This window comes from Cyanistes caeruleus, chromosome 1 (genome assembly GCF_971803275.1).
Source record: "Cyanistes caeruleus chromosome 1, bCyaCae1.hap1.1, whole genome shotgun sequence".
NCBI lineage: Eukaryota > Metazoa > Chordata > Aves > Passeriformes > Paridae > Cyanistes > Cyanistes caeruleus.
In genome coordinates, this window is record NC_141701.1 from 46,768,879 (window position 1) to 46,794,212 (window position 25,334).

General features: G+C 39.6%; 1 protein-coding gene across 12 annotated transcripts in view; it reads left to right on the top strand.

Annotated features, from left to right (window-relative positions):
• OSBPL1A (oxysterol binding protein like 1A) overlaps window positions 1-25,334 on the top strand; it is a 78,082-nt gene that overhangs the window by 8,622 nt on the left and 44,126 nt on the right. For 5 of the 12 annotated variants that reach the window (XM_086890114.1, XM_086890104.1, XM_086890119.1 and 2 more), the window contains 13 exons: window positions 3,204-3,289; window positions 5,154-5,228; window positions 5,962-6,073; window positions 7,211-7,296; window positions 10,479-10,623; window positions 11,340-11,407; window positions 11,488-11,532; window positions 12,921-12,994; window positions 13,071-13,134; window positions 14,048-14,149; window positions 15,610-15,732; window positions 17,519-17,600; window positions 20,246-20,352. In XM_086890114.1, coding sequence (XP_086746240.1) covers window positions 3,204-3,289; window positions 5,154-5,228; window positions 5,962-6,073; window positions 7,211-7,296; window positions 10,479-10,623; window positions 11,340-11,407; window positions 11,488-11,532; window positions 12,921-12,994; window positions 13,071-13,134; window positions 14,048-14,149; window positions 15,610-15,732; window positions 17,519-17,600; window positions 20,246-20,352 — 1,169 coding nt within the window. Of the gene's footprint in view, window positions 1-3,203; window positions 3,290-5,153; window positions 5,229-5,961; window positions 6,074-7,210; window positions 7,297-10,478; window positions 10,624-11,339; window positions 11,408-11,487; window positions 11,533-12,920; window positions 12,995-13,070; window positions 13,135-14,047; window positions 14,150-15,609; window positions 15,733-17,518; window positions 17,601-20,245; window positions 20,353-22,655; window positions 22,886-25,334 lie in introns of those variants that run through there. The other 7 variants (XM_023921230.2, XM_086890151.1, XM_086890171.1 and 4 more) reach the window with 7 other exon arrangements.

A 25,334-nucleotide genomic window follows, 5' to 3' on the forward strand; every position in this document is an offset into this window, starting at 1 on the left:
CTAAACTAGTTCCAAATATGGATTTTGTTCACCATGAAATCTTTGCTTTTGAAGTTTCAATTCTTCTAAATGTTAGAGGACACAGAAGCATAATTAGTTTTATCTGGAGGAACTGCTCTAGTTGTGTGAAACTTCAGAGTTAAGTCTCTTCTATTCTTCTGCAGTCAGTTTTCAGAGCCTGACTTGTTTCACTTTGCCCCCATAGAGTGTTCCATTGGAAACAGTCTAAGACAGATTGAGGCCAAACAGCCTCAGTTGTATAACCAATCATGCCATTCTGCCTTCTCACTAGCCAAAGCACTATATCTTGTTCTGATTGTTTTTATCTGTTGGGTACCACCAGATAGTAATTACATAACAACCTGATGATTAACTGAAGTACACACTGTAGACTGTAAGTGTTGCAAAAAGACAGTTAATCTTCCTTCTCTTCCTGACAACCTCTTGTACTTCTGTCATTATCTTGGATAATAGATGTCCCTAGAAAGTTAGGGTATGAGGAATGTCTTCAGTGCTGTAGCAGTTCCTTCGGGATTTGCATTCGATAGAACAGTGCCACTTGGCTTGAAATAAAGTGCTTCTGGAGAAGATAGGAGGCTGTACTGGAGGTGGTGTAAGCTTCCTGCAGGGTGTGCCTTGGTAGCTGTAAGTCTGACAAGTTGATGTGCCTGGGTGTCAAAGCCTATCTTCAACATCCTTTCCTTGTCTTTTCAGAGGGGAGCTACATCTGAGGCTGTGTGTGCTGTATATTCATAAGTGTCAGGTCTGACAACAGTGATCCTAAACATCACAATTTCAGCCAAAGTGAAGGAAGAGAAAATAAATTCAGGCTTCCTGTACTCGCTCAGTGGTGACTGTATTCTACCCAGTCAGTGCTCGCAGATAAGCAGGAGGAAAATCCAGCCAAACAATCTGAACATCTCTTTTTGGGTTCCTCAGTTCACTGGTTTGGAAAGAAGGTGTCCATGTTAAACAGTACCAAACCCAGGTTTTATCCAAAATAATGGTGTTTTTCAAGGCCGTCTTTTGTTGGGTGATTCTCCTTCAATACAAGAAAATAGCATATCTAGGAATTTGCAAAGTAAAAAAAATGTGTAAAGTAAGGTTAATGGTTAGTAGTGTGTTATGGCAAAATACACATTTAAAAGACTGCACAGTGGCCCAGCAGTCATGGCTGCCATGGAAAATGACTGCCTACCTTGTTTCCATTCTCTAAACAAATGGTAACACTTGAGACTTAGAATTAACTGGCATTAAAGCAAAGAGCTGCGTGCAAGAGGGAGAGGAATTGTGTTTTTTGTTGGAGCTTCATTATTTCTTCTTTCCTACCCTTGCATTCTCCCTAGTGTAATGGTTTAAAATAATAATAAAAAAGTACAAAAATTTGTGGTCACTTTGAAGAGAACACCTCAAAAGCTTGAGAAATAAATGGACAGCTAACATCAGAAATTCAGACATTCAGAGTGGATGCAGAACAAGGGTGTGTTCTTACTTTATATAGTAAGAACTACAAATCTGGACAGGTTCTTGGTTTTTTTTTTTCATGACTTAATTCCTTGGCAGCAAAACCATCTTGTCAGTGCTGTTAACTAATGACAGTTCCGGGCTAATTGTATGAATTCAGTGCAGCTCAGACCTCTTTTGTATTCTTTGAATGAACCTTATTCTCTACTGGAATGAGGGATGAGTGAAGTCTCTTTAGTATGTTATCCAACATAAATAGCCCCAGAGTTAGCAATCCACACAGTGTTTATCTTCTGTGATACTTGGGCCCATCAATGACATAGGCAGGAGCTCTGTTGTGGGCCAGACTGTAATGAAGGAAAGATCTAAATCTGGGGTTGGAAACAACAGAAGTTGAGAAGAAAGAGAATCAAATTACAAAAGAAATTGTCAGTAAAGGGCAGGAGTGTTAGCTGGAAACAGTTATAAGAAATAGGAAAATATTTCAGCTCTGAATCACATGCTAATGTTAATTTTTAATATGAGAGCAGAAAAGATCATGAACTTTCAAGATGAACAGTTTCTTTTCCTTGTGCTTGTGGCTTGTTTTCTCGGGGGAAACTTGTGTTCCGTGTGTCAGTACTTGAGGTTATATGATAGGGGAAAAATTAATGGTGGCAGTGATTTCAAAACAATTTCTACTGCCTTATTTTCATTTTTCTTCCCAGTATAAAATGATAGCTTTTAGGTGACTCTGTAATGCTGTGGGTCTGTTGCTTAGTAAAAATATAACACAAGCTGCCTTTGCTTAATAGAGTTGAGTGTTGCAGTTGGAAAGTAAAGTGAGTTGTTAACTTCAGTAATCTCTAATGCTCTAATATCTTGCTCTTAAAGAATTGATTGTAGGAGAGTTGTTGAATTTCATACAGCCAGCCCTCCACATCATTTTTTAAATGCTTTTTAAAGTATAAATCAATAAAATATATTTTCCTTTGCATGGTCATTTTTGTGCCTGGCTCCTGTCTTTCCTTTATCATTCTGCAACTTAGAGCTGTAGATGATACATGAGTTCTACTGTCCTTATAGATTTCAAAGCACATTACTTAGTGGGGCTGTCTTTATTAAAACTGAGTAAAGCACAAGGTAACAAAAAAAACTGATGACAAAAAAGCCTCAACCTTAGGTCATTCCACCTATTTTATTTTGAATCCTTTGTTTGAAAGATGGGTTGTCTTACCTCTCATTTGGGTGAAGAAAATAAAATTGTGTAAATCAAAGACCTTTTTTTTTTTTTTAATAAACAAGAGAAAAATGTGCTTGCATGTGCCATTTTTATAGTGAATGAAGAATGAAAGTACCTGAAGCTTCTTGCTGGTATTGAAAGGTGCTACATGCAAAGAAAAGTTTTATTCTCAGTCTGGCAACATGACTTTTCCCTTTCAGAAGGTTGTGGGTCTTTTTGTTTGGGTTTTTTGGGGTTGATTTTTTTGAGTTTGGTTGTTTGTTTTGGTTGGTTTTTTGTTTCGGTTTTTTGTGGGGTTTTTTGTTTGTTTGTTTTTTGTTGTTTTTTTTTTTAATAGATTTGAATCCAGCTTTCTCAAACTGCCTCCTGATTTAGTAATTTAAATGAGTAGTATTGATGCTTCCAGCCTTCTTGTTCCTCTGCTACTGTGACGAATGGTCATCCATGACACCCTCCAAACACACAGCAATATTTCTTTTGTACTGTGTGATCAAAATTTACCTGTTTTGTCTTTTAGGCAGAAGTAAGTCTAATATGGGTTGGACACCTCTTCACCTTGCTTGCTACTTTGGACATGCTGTTGTGGTAGAGGATTTGCTGAAGGTATATATCTATTTTCCTCTCTGTGTAAGGCTAGAAGCAGTTAGTGTTCAGGTTTTTGTGACAGAAGAAAGGAGGCTTTGCAGAGAGGCAGAGGCACTCCTACAGTTTATCTACATGTAACATAGACATAACTGATTGCTTTGTCATTAAGATAGGCCTGGTTTAGAAAGACCCAGTGAACGTGGAAGTCTATACAGTAGAATTGAGTCCTTACTCAGGGCAGTTTTTACAATTATTGGTACCTAGCTGGTTTTCTCTTGGAGTGTAACTGTTTGTGTTTGGGAATTAAAGATGTGCAATATATAGGTGTGCACTGGTGAAAGCTCAGATTTTTTTGAAGCCTAGTGGGTGTCTGTATATAATAAGCCAGCATGTGATACTAGTAATGCAATTACTTCAACAGTTGGTTAGTTTACTGTAGTACATAAAGTACTTAAGATTATGCAATTCCAGTTACTGAGCTGTAGAAAAGGCTAAAGTGTCTCAAATGTAAAAAAAGCTGCATTATCTAATTCTATATTGTGAGTAGAAGCATGCACAGAATTTTGTGCAAAGCAGTTTGTATGTGTTTCTTTCAGGCACTGGATAACACAGTTCATTATTTCAAAGACATTAGAAAGAAATAATGAGTCAAACTGTGTGATGAATTTTGAAATGATGGACTTCTGTTACCAAAACTGATATGTTTGTATTTGCATAACAACTGCAAATGCAGTGACTATATGGCTTCTGACTGAATTATTTTTTTTTTCTCTCAGGGTAGCTTCAACCAACCTTAACTATATTAGACCCTCTCTAATATTTTAGAGATTTTGCAGGATGGCAGGAGCGTGGTAAATGGGCTCAAGTGCAAAGATAATCTAAACTTGAATTTCATTAAGAATAAAAGCTGCCAGCATAATCCAGACTTTAAAGGAGGAAACAAATTTGAGATTTCTTTGAGAAATTCTTCTCTAGCCTATACACTTGCTCAGTAAATAATGCTATTTTCAATTCAAGTGGGCTACTTAAAGCAAAAGGTAGTTTTATCACTTAATGCATCAAGCATCCAGCTTCAAGAGTTAGAAGAGTGTATACGACTTTGTACTTTTAGTTCCTTTTATAGGGCTCTTGAAAGGGTATTATTTAAAGAACAAGGTGAGAAATAAGTGAGGCTGTGCACTTCTGAAAGCTAGGCATGTATAAGTGTGTCTGTGTACTTGTGCCAAGAGCAAGTGAAGGAGGCATTATCAGAAACAGAGCTCTGGAACTAGTCAGGTTCATCAGTTAACTTCAGGCAGGCAGCAATGACCTGGCTAAATCATGTGATCTAAACATATGTGATGAAGTTAAGTATGCCCTGCCCTTTATTTGACCCTTTGAGAGGTTAGGTAGAGTGGTGTGGAAGAAATACTTAATGAAAGAGGGATAGGATTTCTTGGTTTCTTGGAAGAGTGCCTATGCAGTGTGGCAAGCTCTACTCCTTTCAGATAAAAGGTATGGGATGGAGAAAGTGTGTGACAAAAAGAAGGGAGATTCAACAGGAAGATCTACAAAATCCCAAACTACCCAAGCCAAACAAAAACCAAGACAACAACAGCCCCCCACCCCTTGTATGAAACTTACTTCCCATATACCCTCTTATTAAAAGTGTGCCTGGAAGAATGCAGAGAGCTTTTCCTTTTTGAAGCAGTTGAGAGAATGTTGGCTATGAATCTTAGATATGTACATACTATATCCTTGATTCCAGGATAACTGTGTTACTGATATGATGTGCCACGAGGTCTACATTAGAGTCCTGTCTGCCCTTCCCCCCAGTCAGAGGGAATAGCCAGGAAGTTCTTGTTGGAAGGACATTCAGGTGTCTTTTGGTCTTGCTGTTTAGGCTGGTGCAGATGTGAATGTGCTGAATGACATGGGGGACACTCCACTCCATCGTGCAGCTTTCACAGGGCGTAAGGTAAAGTATGGTGCCTTTTTTAAGCCTCACTTGTAGAATTATTAAGTAAATGCTAGCAATAAGATCACTTCAGAAAGATGTTTTTACAGTGTCTAAAAATTACTTATTGTCTGTTTCGGTACAGCATGTTCAGAGGGATTAGGCACATTGCCTAGCTTGTGTAACTCGGTCCAAAAAAAAAAGCCACAGAGAGAAACCACATTGTTTTAATCTTAGTAGCTTCTGGAGGGAAAAGAAATCTCTTAAATTAGGACACACAGGCCCATTTGGTATCTGGAAATGCTGTTTCTTCATAGTTAATTAGAACTAAAGAGGTTTTTATAGGCCTGTGTAATGTGACTTTTTTTCTTCCCCCATGCTACCATCATTCCAAAACTAGTACTAGCTCTGGGTAACATCTTGGCCCTTCAGGAGTGACTACTTTCTGTCTTGTCAGAAGAGCCAGTTATACAATTTTTATATCAAATTCAGCATTTACACCAGGTATACCAGTTCTTCAGGGTCAGTCTGTTCAGCTGTACCTCCTGTTGGCTCCTTCAGCCTGACTGATGGGAGAGAAAAGGTTACAGTCAGTCTCACTCTTCAATCTTTCTAAAACATCCCTTCCTGTTCTCATAAGAAACCAGCAGTGGTGAGAGGCCGTTGGTTACAAGGATGTCAATAGCTGGAAAGCCTGATTGTGTCCTTACAGTTGCACAGACAGATAAGCAGTGTTTTTAAAACTGTTTTTCAGGAGGTGGTGATGTTACTCTTACAGCATAATGCTGATCCTTCTATTGTTAACGGCAGTGGAGAGACTGCAAAAGAAGTTACTCATGACAAGGACATAAGGAATATGTTGGAAGGTAACTTCAATAGGCCAAAGTTTGTTTTGGGGTATTTTTACATGTGTGCATTCTAAAAGCTGCTTCTTTTTTATTTTTTATTTTTTTTAAATTTTTTCTGCAAGTTACAGAAGTTCAGTTGAATTTTCTTTTTAAATTTGGCTATTAGAAAGAAAATAGTCATAGTTTTTGCTTCTTGTCTGCAGTACTGACAAGTGGGAGTTTTTGTGGCTCAAGAGATAAGTATTATGAATACAAATAGCATTATTCAGGTAACTATTTCAGTCCTGGTGGAGTAGGTAGTCCTTGCTACAGCTTTGAATGGTACATGGGCAGTCAAAGCCTTGGTTCTTTGGAAGAAAAAAACCTCAAGAACGGTAAGTGGCTTTGTGTCAACAAAATCATTAGAGAGAAAAATTCTGAGCTTTGAAGAGGTGACCCAGTTATGATCAGATTTAGGACTTGCTACTGCAGTCTTAGGCATTGTGTCAAAAGCATAAAAAAATCAAAATCCTTCACATTGTTTCCTCCATGGTCTCACAGGTGTCAGAGATGAGGCAGATGTTGTCCAAATACTAATCTAGTTCACTGATTATCGTTTTGGAGATTTCAAAAACTGTTGCTTCCTGGTATTACTATGTAATACTCGTAAATACTGATGGAGTTTTGTGTCCACTATCACAGACTGCATATAAGAAGTGATATCTCTTACGATTCTACATGCAAGTGTGCAAACAACTCATTTCCACTGCTCATCTGCTGAATTGTTAGAGAAAAATAAAATTTTGGTAGGGTGATAAGAAGAGTAGAAGAGAATCTGAAAAGAACATAGAGAAGATCTGAAATGGGGGTGTTAGTTCCCATTTTCCCTTCTGCACGGAGTGGCCTTGGTTTTAAGTGTCAAAATAATGATAATAATAATAATGTATGTGTATGCAAACTTACACATCTTGTCAAATTTTATGTGCTTTTTTGTGTTTATATCTTTGCTCTGACACAAACTTCTCTGAGTAAATATTCTATTTATGCCTGTCCCAAATAAATAATACTGGAAACTCTTTCTTCTCTAGGCTTGTTTTGCTATAGTTTTTTTGAATGTTGTACCTCATATGTACTCTACTGAGACTGACCTTACTTCTATTTTTTTTTTCGTAATAGCAGTGGAAAGGACACAAGAAAGGAAACTGGAAGAACTCCTCTTAGGAGCAGCGAGAGAGGGGGAAACAGGGAAATTGACTGCCTTGGTAAGAATTCGAGTGATTCAATCCATAATGCAACAAAATATGACTTTGTGCTTTGCACTTCAAAGGCTGTGACTTTGGAATATTAATGCTGTGCACCATGTTATATTGGTAAAGTGCTGAACCCTCAAGGATTTTCCTCTTTCTTGGAGGTTGCAAAACCAACGGTTTTCAGCTTCTTTTGTGTTTTTAAATCCTTTAGAAAGAATTAGCTAGTTAACTGTAAACAGCAGCAAAGGTTTGTGGTCTGCTTAGATAAGCTTATTATGTTATTGTGGATACCTTAGTGTCATGGATGCCTAGATTTTCACCACAGTGTGGCCTGTCTTTAATCTTGAAAGTAAGGTCTTTGTCGTTAGCACCCACTGTAGTTTTTAATGGACAGTCGTCTGCACAGCACAGTTTCATGCTGAGCAGAAATTGGAAACTGTATGTGTGTGTGAGCCCACTCATAGTACTCCCAGATGAACAGTGTGGTGGTATGGGAAGGCTGTGGCAGAAACAATCACAGAAAGACTGGAGGGTGCCTGTGGATGTAATTGAGTCCAGCTCCTGTTTGCAGAGCAGAATGAACTAGAGCAGGTTGCTCAGGACCAAATCCAGCTGGGTTTTGAAGGGGAGTCCCAGTGCTTGAGCTCAGGCTTTTGAGAGTCCTGAAGAGTGTCCTTGGAAGTAAAATGCGCAGTATGGAATGGTTTCTACCTACTTAGCACCTTTGGTAATGCCTTTTCAGGCATCAAAATTCACAAATGTGAGATTTGTATATTGAGATATTAGATGTTCTTTATTTTTCTGCCTAGAAGCCAGAAGTGAACACCTGTTCACATCTACTTCCCCCTCTAAATTTTTTTCTTATAGCCCAAAGAGCACTCATCTTTCTAACTGCTTGGAAACTCTTGTTAAATTTTTGGTCATCCTTGTAATTCTTATTTGGAGTTTTGTGCTGTCCTCTTTGAAACGGGGAGAGAACCAGAGCTGTACACAGCACCTAAGATGTGGAAAAATGGTGCATTAATACACTGCACAACTGTACTAATTGTAATTAATATACTGACATAAGTGATCTGTTCTTGATTCTGATAGTTTTAATACTTGATACATGTCTGCTGACTAATCCTTAAGCTAATATGAAAAAAAACAAAACAGAAAAAAAGTGGCTTCTTATAGAAATTTGTCATTAAAGAGCTCAGCTCTCTCATGCAGCATAGCTCTCTCATGCAGCATTTAACTATGCATGAACATGTAGTTCTCCCTATGAACATTTTCATTTCTAAGTGATTTCCTTTTTTTTTTTTTTTTTTTATATATATATTTGCTATTTTTGAGCTCTGTACATGTGAAGACAGCTATATATTGATTTCTAAAACTTTCCAAACTATTGTCACGTTTTTGACCTGGAGTCAGTTTTAAGTCAATTCTTAACAGGTGTTCCTTGGAATACACTTACAACTCTGTGGTGTAAACCCCTTTGACTTTCCTACCCTTAGGTTAATTACCTCTATGCAGAATTTATGTAGCTCTTTACATAGCTACTATGTGCTATTGTGTAGCACAGCCCTTTAGCTCCAGAATTCCCCATACTTTGCCTTCTAATTGTTCAGACCTTTCTGTTCCTACTTAGATTTTTTTTATTAGCAGACTATTATGCTCATGAAACTTTAGCTGCTTACATCTACCTTTACTGTGACACCTAACACCAGAACATGTTATTTACTAGCAGTTAGATCTTTAGCAGCTGAATCTTAACCCAGGCTCTTTAATCTACTTGAGGCAAAGTGAGTGTGCTCTTCCTGTGAATTCCCAAAAATGTACATTTCCTGAAGTGACTGGAGAGATTTTTATCTCAATGAGTTGATGCATGAAGCTTTCTTCCAAATATTCCCTTGTGACATGGCATAAGGTGCTGAAAGCAGAGACATGGCTTAAAAGGTATGGAGGTAAGAAGTTGGAAGACAAAGTAAATGTAAAACAGCTGGTTGGAAAGAGCTAAAGCTTAGGAGTCCTCAGGAATGCAAGACTACAGTGTTAAGGAGGGTATGCTTCCACAAACTCCCTCTTTTTGACTTCTGTTCTCTTACCAGTTGATCTGTAAACAACAGCTATAGTAGTTTATCCCTTTTAGGACTATTTCTGAAATACATATAAGGTGATTGCTGTTGATGTTAACTTAAATTGTGGCTGTGAGAATTCTGTTATTATGGAATAATTTTTCAAAGAAAGCATATGGCTAATGTGAATGCTTAAACTGAGTTTCTCAAAAATTGTTGTCATGCACTTGTGACTCTGGTCTCCTAAGGTTGCTTCTCAGTAACTTAGCCTTTTTATTAAGGCACTCCCATCTGGTTTGGGAGCTTAAGTGATTGATAGTGCATGAAATGGTTTGGGCCAGAAGGGACCTCTGCAGATCATTCAGTTCAATCCCCATGTACACATCCAGTAGCCATGTATTTGAGTGGAAGTGTAGTGGTGTTTTAGGGTAGTTAGCAGTGTCATGTTTAATTACCCTTCTCTTTGAAGTGGTCAGTTTCATAAAACATTTCTATTGTGTGCAAGTAAAACTCAGTTTGGTTTTTTGGGGTGTTTTTTCCCTTGGTTCCATGGCTACTTTTATCATAATAGACTTAAGAATGCAGCAAAACTCTTTGTGTAACAGATAGCCTATTCTAGGAGCTCTAAATGGCCTAGGATATCTGGCATTGGGACTGGCAGGTCTGCCACCCTACAGTTCAAAGTTCTTACTCTCTGAAACAGTGGCTGCACAATTTTTTTGTGGATTTAGCATTGGCTTGTGGTAACTCTGCATTGTGCCTGGGAGTCTTCTATGAAGAACAGTGGATTTCTGACAGTAGAACTGAGCAGGACAATTCTAGCATATAAATGACTGAACTGCAATACTGGGCAAATTTCCCTGGCACTGTGCAGTTGAGCAGAAAAACGTGTCCATATTGTGCAGCAGAGGTGGAAGGGGTGCAGCAAGAAAAGCACTGAAGTTCTTTACTCTAGCTGAATGTCTTGTTTGATTGTTGCAGTCCCTGCCATTGTCATAACACTTGCTAAATGCACTCTTCGTTGCCAGATCTACACTGAAGCATCCTAGTTAGGAACAACTAATTATCGAAAGGGAGAATGTGGCATCTGGAGAGGGAGGAAAACCAATAAGTAAGCCGAACTTCATTTTTTTCCAGTTAAACAAGCGGAAGCCACCTGATATCAACTGTACAGATCAGATGGGGAACACTCCCTTGCACTGTGCAGCGTACCGTGCTCATAAGCACTGTGCATTGAAACTTCTAAAAAATGGAGCAGATCCTAGAATAAAAAACAAAAATGGTGAGTATCAAATGAAAAGTATGTTAAGTGGAGACACAAATTCAACATCTTCTGTAAGCTTTGTTACTTATTATGCAGTGTTCAGGGAAAATGTTATAGTGACACAAGCTTTGTGTCACTAATAAAGGAAGGCCAACAGTGCCTAAATTGCAAGAGGCTAAGAACTGTGGCAAAATACTTATTGTATGTGCTTTTATTTTCCAAGCTTAGCTGACTCTGGAAAGTTTACTCACTGTCTTAACAGTGAAATATGCCTGCCTTTTTTTTTTCTTGATACTAAACGTTGAACACAGGTAACAAAAAAAGCAAAATTGAAATTGTGGCTGGGTCAAAGTGACTCCTCAGAAGAAGGCTTCTAATGAAACTAAAAAGGGGAAAACTTGATGCAGAAGTTATGCAAACTGTGTTCTTGTCCTCTGTTTAAGGATGCCTCTGTCTTGGTATTTGTGAGTGTCCTAAACTGTATTTTATAGCTGGCAGCTAGAAACAAATTTAAATCAGTATGGGCTCTCTGCAGTTAGTAGAACTCTGACAAGCAGTGCAGTGCCTTAAAGTTCAATACCTTTTTTAGTCTTCTGTCCTTGAGGGGTTCACCAGTTCCAAGTAAGCATAGATGCTTGGAGGCCAAACTGATGGGTAAAGAATGTCAAATTATTTTAAAGTACATCTAAGTTTATTTGCATCAAATTCTCATTCCTTGTCTTGTTACTAAACAGATCAGACACCCCTTGATCTAGCCCAAGGTGCAGAAATGAAACTGATACTGGCAGGTAAAACTGGAAAGGTAGGAACTTTGGTATCAATTTAAAATGCCAAGGCTGTCTAGTTGAAGCTATTCCTATATGAGCTTTCATTACTGTGCAGGTTATCAACAAGCCCCTGAGACGATATGAAGGTCTCCTATGGAAGGTATGGCTTATTTCCTTTTCTAAAATAGCTTGTAAGATTTCAAAGTATGTCAGTATGTCCTTTTTCTATATTTCAGTGATAACTGATGAATGAATGCAATAGTACTTAATAGTAATTTAGTCTAATACGTATAGATGGGCTGACTGAGTGGAGCAGCTACTAGATTCATGGTACCCTGATCTTAGGCTCAGTCTCTAAAATCTCTATTTCTTGCTAATTTTTGTGGCAAAGCTTCACTGCAATAAGGCTTTTTTCCTTGTCTATGTGGTGGGCAAAATGCCTTTTGTTTTTTTTTTCCATGATAGATTACTTTGATAGTCTGTGACTGATACATTGTCTTTAAGAGACTGTGACTAATATTTTGGTATCGCCTTCTGAAAATTTTAAAACTTAGTGGGAAGTAGCATTCAATGAGTTTAAAGCTCATTTTGCTGAGTTGCTCAAGTGTATCGAAGGTCTACATGAATGCTTAATTATGTTGCTCAATGAAATCTTTAAAGTTTTCTTCAGTGTAAATTTTCCTATATCACAATTGTAATATAAGGAACTGTTCTTAATTGAGAACTGTGTACTATATCTTGAGAAAGATAAAATGTTGTAGTTGGATATCTCAACGTGTTTTGTTTCTCACTTGATTTTATAAAATAGAGCTGTGTGGTGACCAACAATTCCTGTAATACTAAAAAATGCAACATTTTAATATTTCAGTTCTTACTGAATCACAGGCTCAACTTTTATGTTCAGGTGGTTCCAAAAACAAGGGTAGTGCTGCACTTGTAAAATACTGTCAGGTTGCTGTGATCATCAGGATATGCAGAAATTAAAAGGTTTTTGTAACATTTCCTAGTTTTAAGTGTTAAGGAAGCATCTCTGTCTGACCATGCAGGAGTCACTCTCTCCACCACACTTCTTCCACCAGAGGCTTTTAACTGCTGGGACCAAAGCCCCTTTGCAGTTGGTGGCTCCAATGAGTCCGCAGGTGCCCAGCTTGGTTCCCTAAACTTGCCATCCTCAATCAGACAAGGTTTTCTTACTGACTTTCCCATGGCTGAGTCTCAGATGTCTGGATCCTTACTTTAATCATTGTGAAATAACAAAATAGCAGCTTGAATTGGTGCCTCTGAGGAGGTACCCAAACAAAGGGTACCTCCCTTTGTTGTACTTGTACAAGTGTGTGAAAATCTGGAGTCTTCCTGCTGAGTCCTCGGCTCACAAGTCCCTGTGCCCTTGGCTAAGCAAAGGGTCTTTGCCACTTCATGGTCTCTTGCCTCAGGCTCTTACCACCCAGAGCTCAATTCTGAAGCTGCACACTGAGCTGTCTGTACTAAAAGTGTCCTGTTAAGTGTTCTGTTAAGCTTACCTGGCTTTTTCTTTTTTCCCCCTTTTAGAGCTCACGGTTTTTTGGTTGGAAACTCTACTGGATAGTTCTAGAACACGGAGTGCTTTCCTGGTATCGGAGACAGTAAGTTCTGTGTTTAAGTTTCTGAAAAGCAATTTAAGTAATTCCTGTCTTCACTAAATCTCTTCTTCTTTCAAAGAGCTGATGCAGTGAACAATGATCATCGTCAGGGATGCAAGCATCTAACACAAGCTGTCTGCACGGTAGGAAGTGAAATGTGTTGTAACTACTGAGTTGTTTTTTTTATGTTCCATTGTATTCCATTCCTGGTTAATGAAAACTTCCGCTGGATTGGTAAGCCGATCTTTGTTATAAAATAGGGAGAAAGCTTGTGCTGTTGAAAGAAATGCTTGTTCCTGTCCAGCAAAGTGTTCTTTTATGTAAGGTGGCCATAAAGCTCCCTCATTGCTTTCTAAAGTCTTGAAGATTTAGACACACAAGGCATCCTGAAAGCAGACTGGGTCAGTTTGAAGCATGTGATCTAGAATAGCCAAAGCTCCAGTTCCTCCTTAGCTGTCCCTGGCTGCTTGTGACTGATTGCATAACTTAAGCTGATCTCAGTTGCAAGACTAATCAATTTTAAAAGTGACTTTTGGAAAACTTCCCTGATTTCCGTTATGCTTGTGGGAATCCATTTTGGAAGGGGTGAACAGAGAAAACGAAGGCCAGGTGTCATTTATAATGCCCAGAAAGATGAAGTGTTTAAGGAAAATGCATTTAAGATAACTTCCATATTTCTATAAATGCCCTATCCAAATTTGGCACCACAAGTTCTGTTAAACTGCACTTATATATACACTCATGTGGAAAAATGACTTGCTTTCCAGTATCTTCAAATTCCTTGATATTGGTGACCTTGAACTATTGCTGTAGTTTTGTCTGAATCAAGTGGTGCAAATAAATACAAATACCATATTTAGACATAGGAACCTCTACATTACTATTCATAATGTAATGGAAACTGTTCTGACCAAAGTTTTTCTAAATTACAATTACTTGGATCAAAACTGAGGCAAGTACTTCTGAGTTAAGAGTAATTTTCTACTTTGTTTACACTTAATTTTTTTTCTGATTGATTCATTAAACTAATTTTGAGTTTTCTCCACCTTGCTCTAGGTAAAATCTACAGACAGTTGCTTCTTTTCTGTCAGATGTTTTGATGACACTGTTCATCGTTTCAAGATTCCTAAAAATAGCCTTCCTTCTCAAACTAGAGAGGTAATAATGACTCTTTATCGAAGGCATTAATACACAGTAACTTCTGTAGTGAATAATTTTCATACTACTTGCTATGGATGCATGAGTATCAGCATGTTTCATACTTTGATCATCAGGACTTGGTAGCTTAAGTGCAGATATTAAATCTTTTAGCATGTTTATAGATTAAACAGCACAAAATTGACCCATTGTAATTATCTCTTCTTTAAAATAAGTGCTACCTTTTTTTCCAGCTCTGTGCCTCTGTTATCTAACTTCCTGCTTTTCATTCCCTTCTCCATGTGGTAAATTTCTATTGCAGACTCCTTCTGTTGCACTTTCATGGTTCATTATCCCAAACAAAAGAACTTTTGATGGTACATTCTACTCTTAACTGTACTCCCAGATGAACTAATAAATTTTATTTTCTGAAAAGGTGGCTCTGAAACAAAAGACTTTTATTTATTTTTTTTTATTTTTTTAGGGCTATTTGTAGTATATTCACTGTTGTACTTCTACAAGTGTACTAACTAGAGATGGAGTTGGGTTGGAGGCAACAGGATTGCTGGAGTGCTGTGTCTAGTTTTGGGCTTCTCACAACAAGAGAGATACAAACATACTAAAGAGAACCTAACAAAGGGCCATTAAGGTGATTGAAGGGATCAGAGCATCACTTCTCCTAGGAAAAGCTGAGAGAGCTGGGACTGCTCAGTCTGGAGAAGGGCAGGCTCAGGGAAGCTTGTCGATGTCTGTAAATGCCTGAGGAGAGGTGCAAAGAGGGACAGAGCCAGGCTCTTTTCAGTTGTGCCTGGTGACAGGACCAGAGGCAATGGGCACACACTGAAGCACAGGAGTTTCTCTCTGGACATGAGAAAGAAGTGTGAGGGTGACCATGCACTGGCACAGGGGGTCCAGAGCAGTTGTGGAATCTCCATGCTTGAAGATTTTCAAAAGCCATCTGGATATCCTGGCCTGCCAGCTCTAGGGTCTGGGCCTTCTTTAGCGGAGGGGTTGGACTAGATGATCTTCAGAAGTCCCTGCCAGCCTCAGCCACTCTGTGATCCAATGACCAGGAAAAGAATCTACCTCTTAGTTATGATAGTGCTTGAGGTTTTGTCATGCATAAGAAGGCATCCCTTTGTCTCAGGGACTTTGCTGCCTAAACAGAAGCCCAGAGATGCAAAATATATTCCCTACAGTCCTTTAATTAATAGGATTTTTTTATGTGACCCTGGATAGACTGAGGAGTGGGTTACATTTGCGCTTAACGGCTAATAAGTCTGTGGTACTCTGCCCACAGGGTATTTAATTTGCAATATGTTAGGTTCTCTAGCAATCTATTTCTTGCCTATTGAGATGTCTCATTTTACTAATGACTATCTTACTTATATCATGAGAAAATTTTGTTCTTCTGCTTCCATGATAGCTTGTTTTGGGGATGACCTTTGAAATGTTTATTAATTCTGTTTTTATTTTTCCAGAGCTGGCTGGAAGCAATAGAAGACCACTCTGCATATAGCACTCATTACTGCACACAGGAACAGCTGAGTAGTGATGATGAAGATGATGCAATATCTGTTACAGACCTACAGGACACTCTGAAAGTACGTACTGAATACTTCCTTGGCTCATGGATCTGGGCAGTTACAGATTAGTATTGTTCTGTGTTGAAATACTTAGATATGCCTTTGACTAAAAGTGATGATTCCTCCTGTGGATGAGTAAATGCTGCTTGTGTTTGCATTGCTTGCTGTCATGTATTCCTGCACAGACTGTGTGCCTAAAATGACGTATTTATCTGAGCTACAGGGCTGTGGTTTCACTTTTGCCACCACTACTGTAAGATAGAAAGCTCTGTTTGGGAGTTTCAGCCAGGAGAGGGAGCTTTGTGTACTGTACTTGTTATTCTGCAGTCTCAGTGTCACCAAAGGTAACCCACATCGAGCTCTGCCTCTACAGAACAGGCAAAGAAGTGTTTTAGAAGTGATCTTTTATCACCTCAGATGCACTGTACAGTGACTGCTCATACCTGCAATGGAAATGAGTAGTTTTTGGTAATTCTAGTGTTCAGATTCTTGCGTTTTGCTATACATGTACTGTTAAACCCTTCTATTTTAAGGGAAAGTTGATGCTGCAGTGAAAAATACTTCATGTGGCTGAACTCCAAGCAGCTTGTACCATTTCTTTTAGTACAAGAACTTAAAGTAGCTCATGGCATAGCAGAGGTGGGAGGATAACTGGCGCTGGCAGTCCCCAGCACCCTACAGAAGATGGTATTATTTAATAGATAACAGTGCACTTGAAGCCCAGAAGACCAACTGCATCCTGGGCCACATCAAAAGCAGAGTAGCCAGCAGGGCAAGGGAGGCGATTCTGCCCCCATCTTCTGCCTCATAAAACCCCACCTGGAGTGCTGCACCCAGCTCTGGGTCCTCAGCACAAGAAAGATGTGAACATGTTTAGAGCAGGTCCAGAGGAGGGCCACAAAGGTGTTCACTGGGAATGAATGAGCACCTCTCTATTGAAGACAGGCTGAGAGAGCTGGAGAAGCAAAGGCTTCAGGAAGACCTCACTATAGCCTTCCAGTTCTTAAAGGCAGCTTATAAAAAACAGGGGCAGTGACTTTTTACACAGGCCAACGGTGTAACAGTGATTACACACTAGATGCAGTTGTGATAGGATAAATAGGAAGAGGAGAGATTTTGTTTTGATATTGGGAAGAAATCCTTTACTCAGAGGGTGGTGAGGCACTGAAACATCTTGTTGAGGGAAGCTGTGGATGCCCCATCCCTGGAAGCAGCAACAAGGTCAGGTTGGATGGGGCTCTGAGCAACCTGGGCTAGTAGAAGGTGTGGTTGGCCAGGGTCTGGTACTAAATGATCTTTAAGGTCTCTTCCAACCCAAGCCATTTTATGGTTTCATGATAACTGTCTCCAGGTTTGAATGTGGGCTTGAAATATGATCTTGGGGTCTGTTTCTGCATGTCCCTGTGCTTGCCATTTATTGGTTAACCCGTGAATGTGCTTATTTTGTCCGTAAGTTTCTCAAAGAACAAGGACTTGCTCTTCCCGGATTTTTAAACTGCTTAATTAAGAATGAGGGAAAGTGCAAAAGTAGCACATACAACAAAGCTTTGGGGGTTAATTTGCTACATTAAGTTAAACAAAATCTGGCCAGTGATAAAATGTTCATAAATATTTTGTTTGCTTGTGTGTCTTTGAAAGTACTTTAGATAATTTGTTTCAGTTTTAATATATTAGTCTCTGGGCTGGGAATCTTTGTTAATTTAATGCTGTCCAAATTTTGTAATTTCAGTATAGTAAAGAAAGAAAAGATACGCTTCCCTTAAAACAAGGCACTTCTGAACAAGCTATCCTTGTTGTCTTTCAGAAAGCACAAGCATGCCAACAAAGACTCAGTAAAGAGGTTTCAGACTTCCTTGCAATGGTTAAATCTTTGGATGCTACAAAAGGTAAAGCTTATTCATTTAAAATGTCATTTGTTGCCAAGCAACTGACTTTTTATTTTTTTAACAGGATGCTTTTATTTCCCCAAAATCAAATTTTCAGGAGCTTGAAAATAGAGGACAATTTTCCCCATGAAAAAAAAATTCAAATAAAGTAGCATTATAGTAATTGCTAACAATTAAGATTTCAGATTTGGAGAAACAACTAAGAAGTATGCTGATTGAAAGAAATTTTATTAGCAGCTGTAAATGCAATGAAACTGCCTCTAGCTGTAGTCCTTAGTGAGTAGTATCATAAAAATATAGCACAGGAGTCTGCTTTCAAGGATTTTTTTAAAAAAATCTGTAGTTACTATCTTATTGGAGTGCATAAGTGTCTCCTCACAGGTACAAAGAGCAGTGAAATCATAAAACTATACAGAGAACTGAAGGCATGGTATGATGGGACATACTCCTGGTATGATCTGTCCCATCATGGTATGATGGGACAGATTCTGCCACGACTTTTATGCCAGATTTGAACTTCCCAGGTTTCATTTCAAGTTATAATTCTTAACATATACCTGGATTTTTGCAGCATAACTGCAAAAATATATCACAGGCATCAAGATGCTAGAGGTTTGTACTTGTTTTATTAAATGCCTTAAACATATACAGAAGTTATTCATGTATTAAACACAAAAAGGAGTTCTATAAGAACATCTGACTGTTGGTCCTTTGGGCCTGAATCCTAGTTATATATTGTGGCTAAAATTAGGAAGCTCAGATTAGAGAACAAGTTGTCTATACAGATCCCTAGTCTGTACTAGAATATCAGTTTCCAGAAGAAAAAAATCATTCTTTCATCCCTGTGTCTTTCCAAAAGGAGGCTAAAATACAGCTTTTTTTCCACTTGCTGCTGGGATAAGTTACTCCCTGATATTACCCTGTCTTTTTCATAAGCTGAATTCTACCAGATTTTTATTTCACAGGGCAAAGGGACATTTCATAATGTATATGAGTGTCTTATTTGGAAGGTTTTGTAATTACTATTTCAGTAAAACTGAATTCTTCACAAAAAAAACCCTCAGTTTGAAAATTAGTATAAGGTGGATAAATTCCCTTTGGTAGCTACAGAGGCAGTTTCCCTGACTCCATAATGCTGACCTGAAGAACCAGTGAGGTGCTTTTATAAACAAGAAAAACATTTTTGAAAAAGATGGATAAACAACTGATACCCATAGTAAAGCAAAAGCAGATAGTATAGATAGTATCTCCTTCCTAGAAATTGCTAGTCTTGCCCAATAGCAGTAATAAGTTCCTGTTTTCCTTCCAATGAATGTTTGTAACTTGCTAGGTCAGTGAACTGTTTCTGGGTTCATGTGTAACTTCTATAGGTCACAACATGAACTGCTCTAGTTCTCCCATTGTTGTGGTATTTTTAAAGTATTTGAATCCTCTGGCTCCAGAAGAATGTAAACTTCTGAGTTAGAAACCCTTCTATGTGGGGTTTTCCCTAAACACATTTGAGTAATATGAAAATGGCTATGTTGGCACCTGATATTTAAAATTCTGTCCCTGTTTCAACATGCTGTTCTGAGCCCAGTTATCTTTGAGACTTATGCATCTTGTATATTAAAAATAAAGATGTCTCCTGCACTCAGTGCTGCCCCTTCTAGAGGCACTAGCTGTTTTTAGCAGCTGCTCTAAGAGTCAGTTTTGAGTCAGTGGTGAGCTCTGGTATCAGAGACCACAATTAGTGTGTGGATATGTGCTGTATCTTGTCCCGAATAAAGCAGTATAAGTTCAAAAATAAATTCAGGTACTATCAGTGATGGACTTCTTAATCTCAAGTGGTGTGACATCAGCTTGAAGCACTTGTGTTACTAAATGGTGTCAACTGATCCTGGAGTCTGCAGGCACTAAACGTTGCAATTATTTTAATTACAACAACTATGCTTCCTGAGAAATTTGCTTTCCTGATTTCCGAGGGATTGCTGCACATCACAAAACTTCACAGATTGACTCAAATAATTTATACCAGCTTATTGAGTTATCATGACTTCCTGCTGGTTATAGGCATGCAGTCCCTTCTGTAAATGGAAGTCAGTATGTGAGGTGACAAGCTGTACTACTTAGACATGAGTCCATGAAAATAAGATCTTCCCCTTTAATTGTTCAAGGTGCTTGTAGTTACAGCTCCATCTATTTTTTTCAAACCTAAATTTACAGCTGCACTGAGTGTTATGGTAAGCTCTTTGTCTTCTATATAATACATGGCAGAAATCAAAAAAATGTACATTTTACACTTTAATTTATGTTAAACCAGTGCAAAACCCTGTTTATTTAAGTTCTGTCATCTAAAGCTTTAAAAATCTAGAAAGTAGTTAAAAGGAGGTTGTTGCTAGTCCCTTTTCCAAGTGTCCTGCTGCCATGGCTTACTGCCTCTGCTTTCTAAACTGTGCTGAGACTCGATCTATTCATGTGACTCTTATACCAGTACTAGGGAAAGGATGCAAAAAAAAAGAAAACCTCCCACAGATCTTGCAATGCATCAGCCTTCCTGTAGCATTTGAATGTTATGTCTGTATCACTTAGAGGAAAAAAATAATTTAAAGAATCCTGTAGTTTACAATGTCCTTCTAACATTACTAATATTTTTATGCTTTCAGGAATATCTTCTCCCCTCCTGCAGAAAGTTGATGTGGTCTCTGAAGTATCCCAGGAAACATGTGAGGCTCTGTCTGAGTGCCTCACCCTATTCACAAAGCAAGAAGGGGTATGTATTGTGCTGTGTGGGTCTATAAGGGGTCGAAGAGCTTAGCATGTTTGGCTAGTTCCCTGCTTACCTGTTACAAAAAGAAATACACAAGCCCATACAACTTCATGTTGCTGGTAAGCTGTCCTTTTGCATACTGAATGGGACAAAAATTCATTCTTCTAGAGAGAGAGTAGGTATATGCCTTGGCAAAAGGATGTCTTAGTATTTGGGTGTTCAGAAAAGAGACATTTTGGTTACAAGCTACTGCTTGCGATGTTCAAACTGAATGTTTGAATTCAATAAAGCTGTTGCTTTGCTGATTTGAAGGTCAAAATATTGAGAAAATTAGTTTTCAGAATTTTTTAATTTTTACTAGCTAACTGAAGTGTTGAACAATATCGCTTCTGAATTTGTTTTTCAGACCATGTGCTTAGTGGGTGTGCAAATGCTATTTGTTGAACTTCTGGCTTTCTCAGTGACAAATATCTTGTATAGTGTTATACATAGAGCAAACACTTCAGTTTGGGAATATATGTCAAATTCACTAGTTTCTAGAGCAGGAGAGCTGGTATTTTTCTTCCTTCTTGCAGATGCCCTAGTACCACAGAATAAACTTGTCTTCCTATACTGTGGTAGCTATAATCCCTGGGTTAGGCTTTTACTCTACTGTCATCAGTTCCCTCTACTGTCATCAGTAAGCTGTGTTTCAAAATGAGGTTTGTGTTGGTGTTGTTGGTCTTCCAGTTATTTAACAGTGAGCTACAAACACTGGCTCCATTGTCTAGGTTTGGGTTTTTTTTCATTCCCTTCCAAGTCCTTTCTCTCCAGTCACGAGTCTTTTAGACTTACTTAAGTTCTAGCAGAGTGGAACAAGCATTGGTTTTTTTTTTATATTGAGTTCTTTCCTTAAGAAAGTCTGATATTAAAGTTGCCGGCTTCATTTGCGGATGAGGGGGAAATTGTTACAACAGTGGGTGTATAGTGTTACTTAGTATTCCTTAACTGTGTTGGCATCTTGCTTCAAACCAGACTAAAATAGCTTTCCAGAGTGGAGTATGGCAAAACATATGGTGAAATTGTAATTTCACCTTACTTGAACTTGAATAGTCTCAGTAGGTGTAATAGAGGCCTTATTTTAATCTGGAAGAACATAGATTTGGGCACAGAGGGATAGGGTGAGGTGTGAACTTGATTTTCCACCAGAGCTAGTGAAATCAGTCGGTCATAACAGGGACAAGATGTGATCCAAGTTTTTTGTCTTGGTATTTTTAAACTTCAGCCTACTGAGTTCAGGAATATAGTGCAGGCTTTTAAAGATGCTATAATCTGTTCCCTACGACTTGCAGCTTTCCAAGAAGCTACATTCATTGATCATTACTGTTCTTAAACCCACAGCATTTGGCTTTGTTGTCCTTTATAAGTCCTGTTCCTGTCCGTTATAAGGGCCCTGTTCTTTGCTGTTCAGTATTGATTTCTAGACTGTTGTTCTGCTGGCATTTGAAAAGCGATATGTATAACCTTGCAATTGTGTTGTGCATGTCCCATGAAATCTGGTTATCCCTAGAACTAACGTTTTCTCCAGCCTGGTGCTTTTTTATCTTGCCTCTTTAAGGAGAATTCTTTTTCCCTCTAATTTAAATTGTCAGCATACCAAAAGCTGCTGCTTGACTAATGAGGAGAGGCTCCTCACTTCACTAAGGATTATCACAGTGAACGCACTTTCGGCTCTCTAGAGAAAACTTTTAGTGTTACTTATCACTGTGCCTTGGCAATTGTAGTATAATCGCGCAGTCTGCGGATGAAACTGCTAACGCAGCACTAAAACCGCTTCACCCGTCTTCCACTTGCTCTAGAAATGGTGCATGAGCGTGATCTCCGATCGCTCCATCTGTCCGCTGCTTTTCCTTCCCCGCGGTGCGGGGCTGGGAGCGCGCTGCGGAGCCGGCGCGGCGGGCGGGGGTCTGGGCCGCGCCGGGAAAGGCGTGACCTGCCCGCTCCGCACGGCGGGAGCGCCTGTGACGCCGCACAGCCGGGAGCGGGGGGCGGGGGGAGCTTCCAAAAATAACCCGATGCGGCGGGGCTCCGTGCGGGGCGGCCCCGGAGGGCTCGGGAGCCCGCAGACCCCGCGGGGCCGCCCCGGGAGCCGCGGCGGTGAGCGCTGGGCAGCGCCCCTGCCTCGGCGGCGGGGGCGGGCGCGCTCGCTCTGTCAGGCCATTTTTAGCCGGGCTGGGAGCCGCCGTTTCGGGCCGGTTTCCTTCTGCTGCTCCGGCGGGAGCGGCGTTGAGCGGAGCCGCGCCCCGGCTGCGCGGGGCGGCCGCGACTCCCCCGCCCCGCCCCGCCCTGCGCCGCGCCGGGGCGGCCGCGGAGCCCGCGGAGCTGCGAGGTGAAGGGACCGGGGCGGCAGGTGCTGCTGCCTGCCCTCGGAACGCTGCTGCCCGAAATCGTCCCGCGGTACGTAGCGTTCGTGATGGGCTGGGGGCTGCTCTTGGTGCCTGCGCTTGGTTCCTGACATTGGGATGAACCCTTCAGTGTCACGCAGATGCGAGCGCAGGTACTTTTTGCCAAATAGTTAAACCGTGTGAGGGCAAAAGGGAATGTAACTTGGTTGCTTTAATCTGAGCGTTTATTGGGGCGTTGGTGTCGGAGCCAGCCGGCACAACTTGAAGCGTTTTCTGCAGTGACTTTGGCACAAGGTTAGTGTAAGTAGTGTTTCAAAGCAGGGTTTGCCCTTGGCTATTTCTAGCAAATATTAGAACCTACATTCCTAAAGCGGTTTGATTCTACTAGTTTTTCTGTCCTGAGTCATTTTATGTAGTTGTAGGAAGAGTTGCACTTAAGGTTCTTTTCACGCTATGCTCTCTGCTAGATTTCCTGAATGAGTTTAAAATTCATCTCTGGTACTTGAACTACCTGTACCAAAACTGTGTGCAATGGGTAGAAAAAAACATATTATTAGAAGAATTTAGCTTCTTCCTTTTTCTGCCTTTCTTCTTCACTAACCAGTGCTTAGGTAAAGCATGTGGATGAGTATCTTGATTTTTAACTTTCACTTTTACCATCCAGTGTTATATGTAACAGTAAATTAAGAGCTCGTATTGCATGAGTGTAGAATGGATAGCAGTTGTAACCTGGCTGGTTTCATTTGTAGTCTATTTGTGGCTTTGATCTTCAGCCCTTGCAGATGTTGCCATTCTTTCTAGTTTGTTTTTGTCTTAAAAAGGGGACTTGTTTACAAGCTGGCAAAAAGCCTTAGCTGATGAGATAAGGAATTCAGGAAAGGTTTCTTCGCTTTTTGCGTTAAATGAGTTGTACATATCAGCTATGAAGAATCTGTCACAACAAATTGAGCTTGTCACTTCTACAAAAGCTTTTTAGTATCAAAATACTGTGGTCATAGTCCTTGAACTTAGTTATCTTTACCATGGCGTAACATGCTATCTCTTGTGTGTATGTACATCCTGTAAATAAAAAATGTGCACACTGATCAGCTGGTAAATACCAATCTCTGGAAGTTCAGCCTTAGCTTATTTCATATTTCTTGGAAACATAATTGAATGTCTGAAGGTTAGATGTGTCTCTGTGTGTTCTTGTGAATGAGTGAATGCTTGCATGCTCTTTGGCATACAAATAGTTGTCTTTAATACATTTCTGATTTGTCTTCAGGGAGACAGATATGAACATGGCTGTTATCACTTAAACCTGCTTCCTACCTTACTGTATTGTGAATGAAGAAGGTGCCTCTAGGTTATGTCCAGATAACACCTTAATGAGAAATTTTATTATCTGTTTCTTTGTGGGGGTGCAGGCAAGGAGAGCAGTGATGAGAATCTGCAGTCAAGGGAGAAATGCTGATAAAGGCACCCTCTGCAAATCTGCTAGAGAACTCCTAACATCCATCAGCACTCTTTTTCTTCCACCTGGCAATATCATTAGCTACATTAACCTCCATAAGGTCTTGGGAGCCTCTGGTGTGTGGGAGAAAGAGATGAAGAGGAGTGAGGGACTCAGAAATCAGAGAATTTAAGAAAGAGGTTAATGATAAGATTTATGAGTTAGGTCTAGTAAGGGGATCATGTATTGGCTGGCTACTGAGCTAGACTTAGAACAACAGAGTCCACAGTCCCTCAGGTGATAAAACCAGTGCTTTCATTTTTCTGATCTTTCCTCTTTGTGTTTAAAAACAAGTGGCAGCCCTATTTTTTTATTTTTATTTTTATTCATTTCAATCACTGGAACACAGAGGAATTAATGTGGTCCATTCTGTTCAGCCCTCGCTGAAAGCAGTGGAGCTCAAGGGAAAACCTCAGTGTGTCAAGGCCTGTATGCAATACCCTGAACAACTGGAATGGTGTTCAGGTTGTATGCTTGTGGAAGGGAGGAGTTTTTAGGTGGTTGATGATTGGGCTGAACACAGCAAGAGCTGTTCGTTGTTGTGAGAATCAAGGTGTACATACATCAAGAAAACCTTTTTTGGCTCTTGGTCAGTAACTGACTTGATCCTCTTTCTTCCTCCAAATAAGTGGAAATATACTAGAAATACCTAGTGCAGCTTGAATCTTGTTCGAAAGGAACAAGTTCATTGGAAGGTTCTCTATGCTCAGATGGGCTCCCTTGCAAGGACTGGTATTTTTCCTTTATGCAGAGGAACATAGGATCTAAAGAATTGTGAAATGTTGTATAGGTAGGGTGTATAAGAGAACAAAGGTCCTGACAGAAAAGTAATTTGTTTTTATTCCTGCTAGAATGTCAGCAGCTCTACTTATTCCTTGATGATTCTTGCTGTACTAATTTTTGGGTTCTGTATATGCACATGTCTTTCATCTGGGCTAAAGCTCTGTAGTGAAGATATTAAAGCTGGGGTAACTTGATAGTGAGATGTTTGTGGATGGCATAGTGTTCTTCCTCTGAAAGCATTTTTTTCTCTACCTTCAGTGGCTTCAGTGTACTGCAGCCTTGCAGGTATAAAGCTAGCTACAGATCTGTGAAGACAATGTCCTTAC